The 2,145-nt window shown below is 39.9% G+C and overlaps 1 protein-coding gene across 1 annotated transcript in view; it reads right to left on the bottom strand.

Annotated features, from left to right (window-relative positions):
• Nucleotides 1-1,136: 1,136 nt before the first annotated feature.
• angptl1b (angiopoietin-like 1b) overlaps nucleotides 1,137-2,145 on the bottom strand; it is a 9,091-nt gene continuing 8,082 nt past the window's right edge. The window contains exon 6 of the mRNA XM_016452614.1: nucleotides 1,137-1,827. Within this exon, the coding sequence (XP_016308100.1) occupies nucleotides 1,640-1,827 (188 nt within the window). The 3' untranslated portion in view covers nucleotides 1,137-1,639. The remainder of the gene's footprint in view (nucleotides 1,828-2,145) is intronic.

Here is a 2,145-nt window from a genome sequence, read left to right as displayed (position 1 = left end):
TCTATACGGCTGTGAGAGTGACTTATGTGCTGCATACAGACAGGAGGATCATTCAGTCGTACAATAGCAGGAGCTCATTCATCAGGAGCTGCTGTTCAGAACATCCGACTGTGCTACAAAACACACAGTATGTTATTGCTCTGAATGTTTAAATAAAGAAAAAGGTATGTGATGTGTGCATTTAACATGACGCATTTATCAAGTGCAGCGTTTGTGCTCCAGTCATGAATGATTCTACTTCTGCTACTGCACTAATTGATCAGACGCACCACTTTCATCTGTTGGACCAGAAGACCAGGAGTGAGTCTTTTCATGCCAGACAGGAGGAAAACGCCTAGAAACCACCAGAATGACCAAAAATACACACAGTGGCCGCATATCAAGTGGCCAGAGCTCCCTTTAGTCATTCCTTTAAAAATATTGTTACGAAAAAAAGACAAATTAAAGAGCAGAACCTATAAACCCTTTTGCCTGATTTTTTTCTCCATTTATATGGCAATAAACACTCCATAAAGATGCATTAAAGTTGTAGTGGTGGCGTGTTATTGGTCTCTTGGCTGTTTCTTGGTCTATTTGATCAGAAGCTTTGATGGATGGACCATCCGTTCAGGATGTTAGTGGAGTGTTTTTTAGACCGCAAACTGACAACAACGCAAGTCTGGATCCTTCTCTTGATTGCTTCAGGTTTCCTGCCAAGTTATCAAGAGTTACTTTGCATTTCTAAAAGTCAGTTAAAGAAAAATGAACGAAAAAGAATAGCAAGTTTGATTCAAAAGCCTTTTGTTGCATATGATTATAGCAGCAATGAAACCAACTAAACTACAGTTCCATGCATTGAAGAAGCAGAAGCTTTTATTCAAAGCTGAAGTCAGTTAAACGTCTGCACAGAGAGCATGTGCATTAGCCAGTAGCTGGACTGATGGAGGAGAAGGAAAAACACACAACAACCACAGGCATGTGGCCCGTTTCCATCCAGCGGTTCCTCTTACACACTTTCTCCATGCACTGCCGTCTAGAGCCCAGCAATGTTTCTCATTGTGCTTCTGTGCTCTGTTCTTCTGCTCATATAACGTCTATAAAGCCAACAAAATATACCCTGGTTCCTCCAAACAGAAGACGTGAGGTGGGAGAAACTGTGGTGTATGAAAGGCTTTATTTCCCCTAAATGTGTATTAAATACATGTTTGAACGTTTCTAGAGACTTTTTCTTTGATCAAAATGACAGAATGACGCACATTATTTGGAGTTGAATGCACTACTGTAATAATTAGAACATTTAAACAAAGCTTCCGATGTTAAATCAAAATCTTGTTACATTATGTTCTCACTGGAAAGCTCATGATGCATCGAGAAAAACTGATATCACTGAATTAACCTAAATACATTCATTTATACCAACAAAGCTTATTTTTATGGGTTAAATCATGTAGAAAAAGGTAGCAGTTAGATGTACCACGTTTTGCCGTGTAGTCATCACAGATGTTTTTATGATTTATTTCTAATCATGAAAAACCCTGTCAAACATCTTCTTGTTGTGGATATGCTTTGGCAAAATGTGCTTAAAGTATGACACTGAGAAGACCGAAATAAAGTTTAATTACAAAATGGTGCTGATACACTTTCATTTGTCCGTCAGGCTTCAGTCGATGGGTCTGATCATCATACGCACAGACTTCATGGAGTAAAAACCCCCTCCATAATCGGCCCAGAATACGCCGTCCTGAAAGCGGCTGCGATAGACTCCTCCAGAGTACCACACGCCGTTCAGATTGGCCTGACCGCAGGCGCTGTACCACCAGCCAGCCTTGTGGAAATGAGCACAGTTACCTGAGAGACAATCAACAATCAACATCTTCTCTCAATTAATGTATCTTGATTTAAGAATGTGTAGATATTTGCACTGGAAAACAAGACGTATTTTGTTGTTGTCCTTGTAAACATGTCAGTCTGAATGACGTACCGTGTGTGATTCAGTTTGAATGACCCACAGTGACCCAGGGTTTATCATGACACGCCATTAAAGGGGTCATATGATGCCATTTCAAGTTTTCCTTTCTCTTTGGAGTCTTACAAGCTGTTCGTGAATAGATAAGATCCCTGAAGTTGCAAAGACTAAAGTCTCAAAACCAAAGAGATATTCTTTAT

Source organism: Sinocyclocheilus anshuiensis, unplaced genomic scaffold, assembly GCF_001515605.1.
Source record: "Sinocyclocheilus anshuiensis isolate Anshui unplaced genomic scaffold, SAMN03320099.WGS_v1.1 scaffold1152, whole genome shotgun sequence".
Lineage (NCBI taxonomy): Eukaryota > Metazoa > Chordata > Actinopteri > Cypriniformes > Cyprinidae > Sinocyclocheilus > Sinocyclocheilus anshuiensis.
The sequence above is the reverse complement of the archived record's forward strand: the minus strand, read 5'-3'. Positions and strand labels throughout refer to the sequence as shown.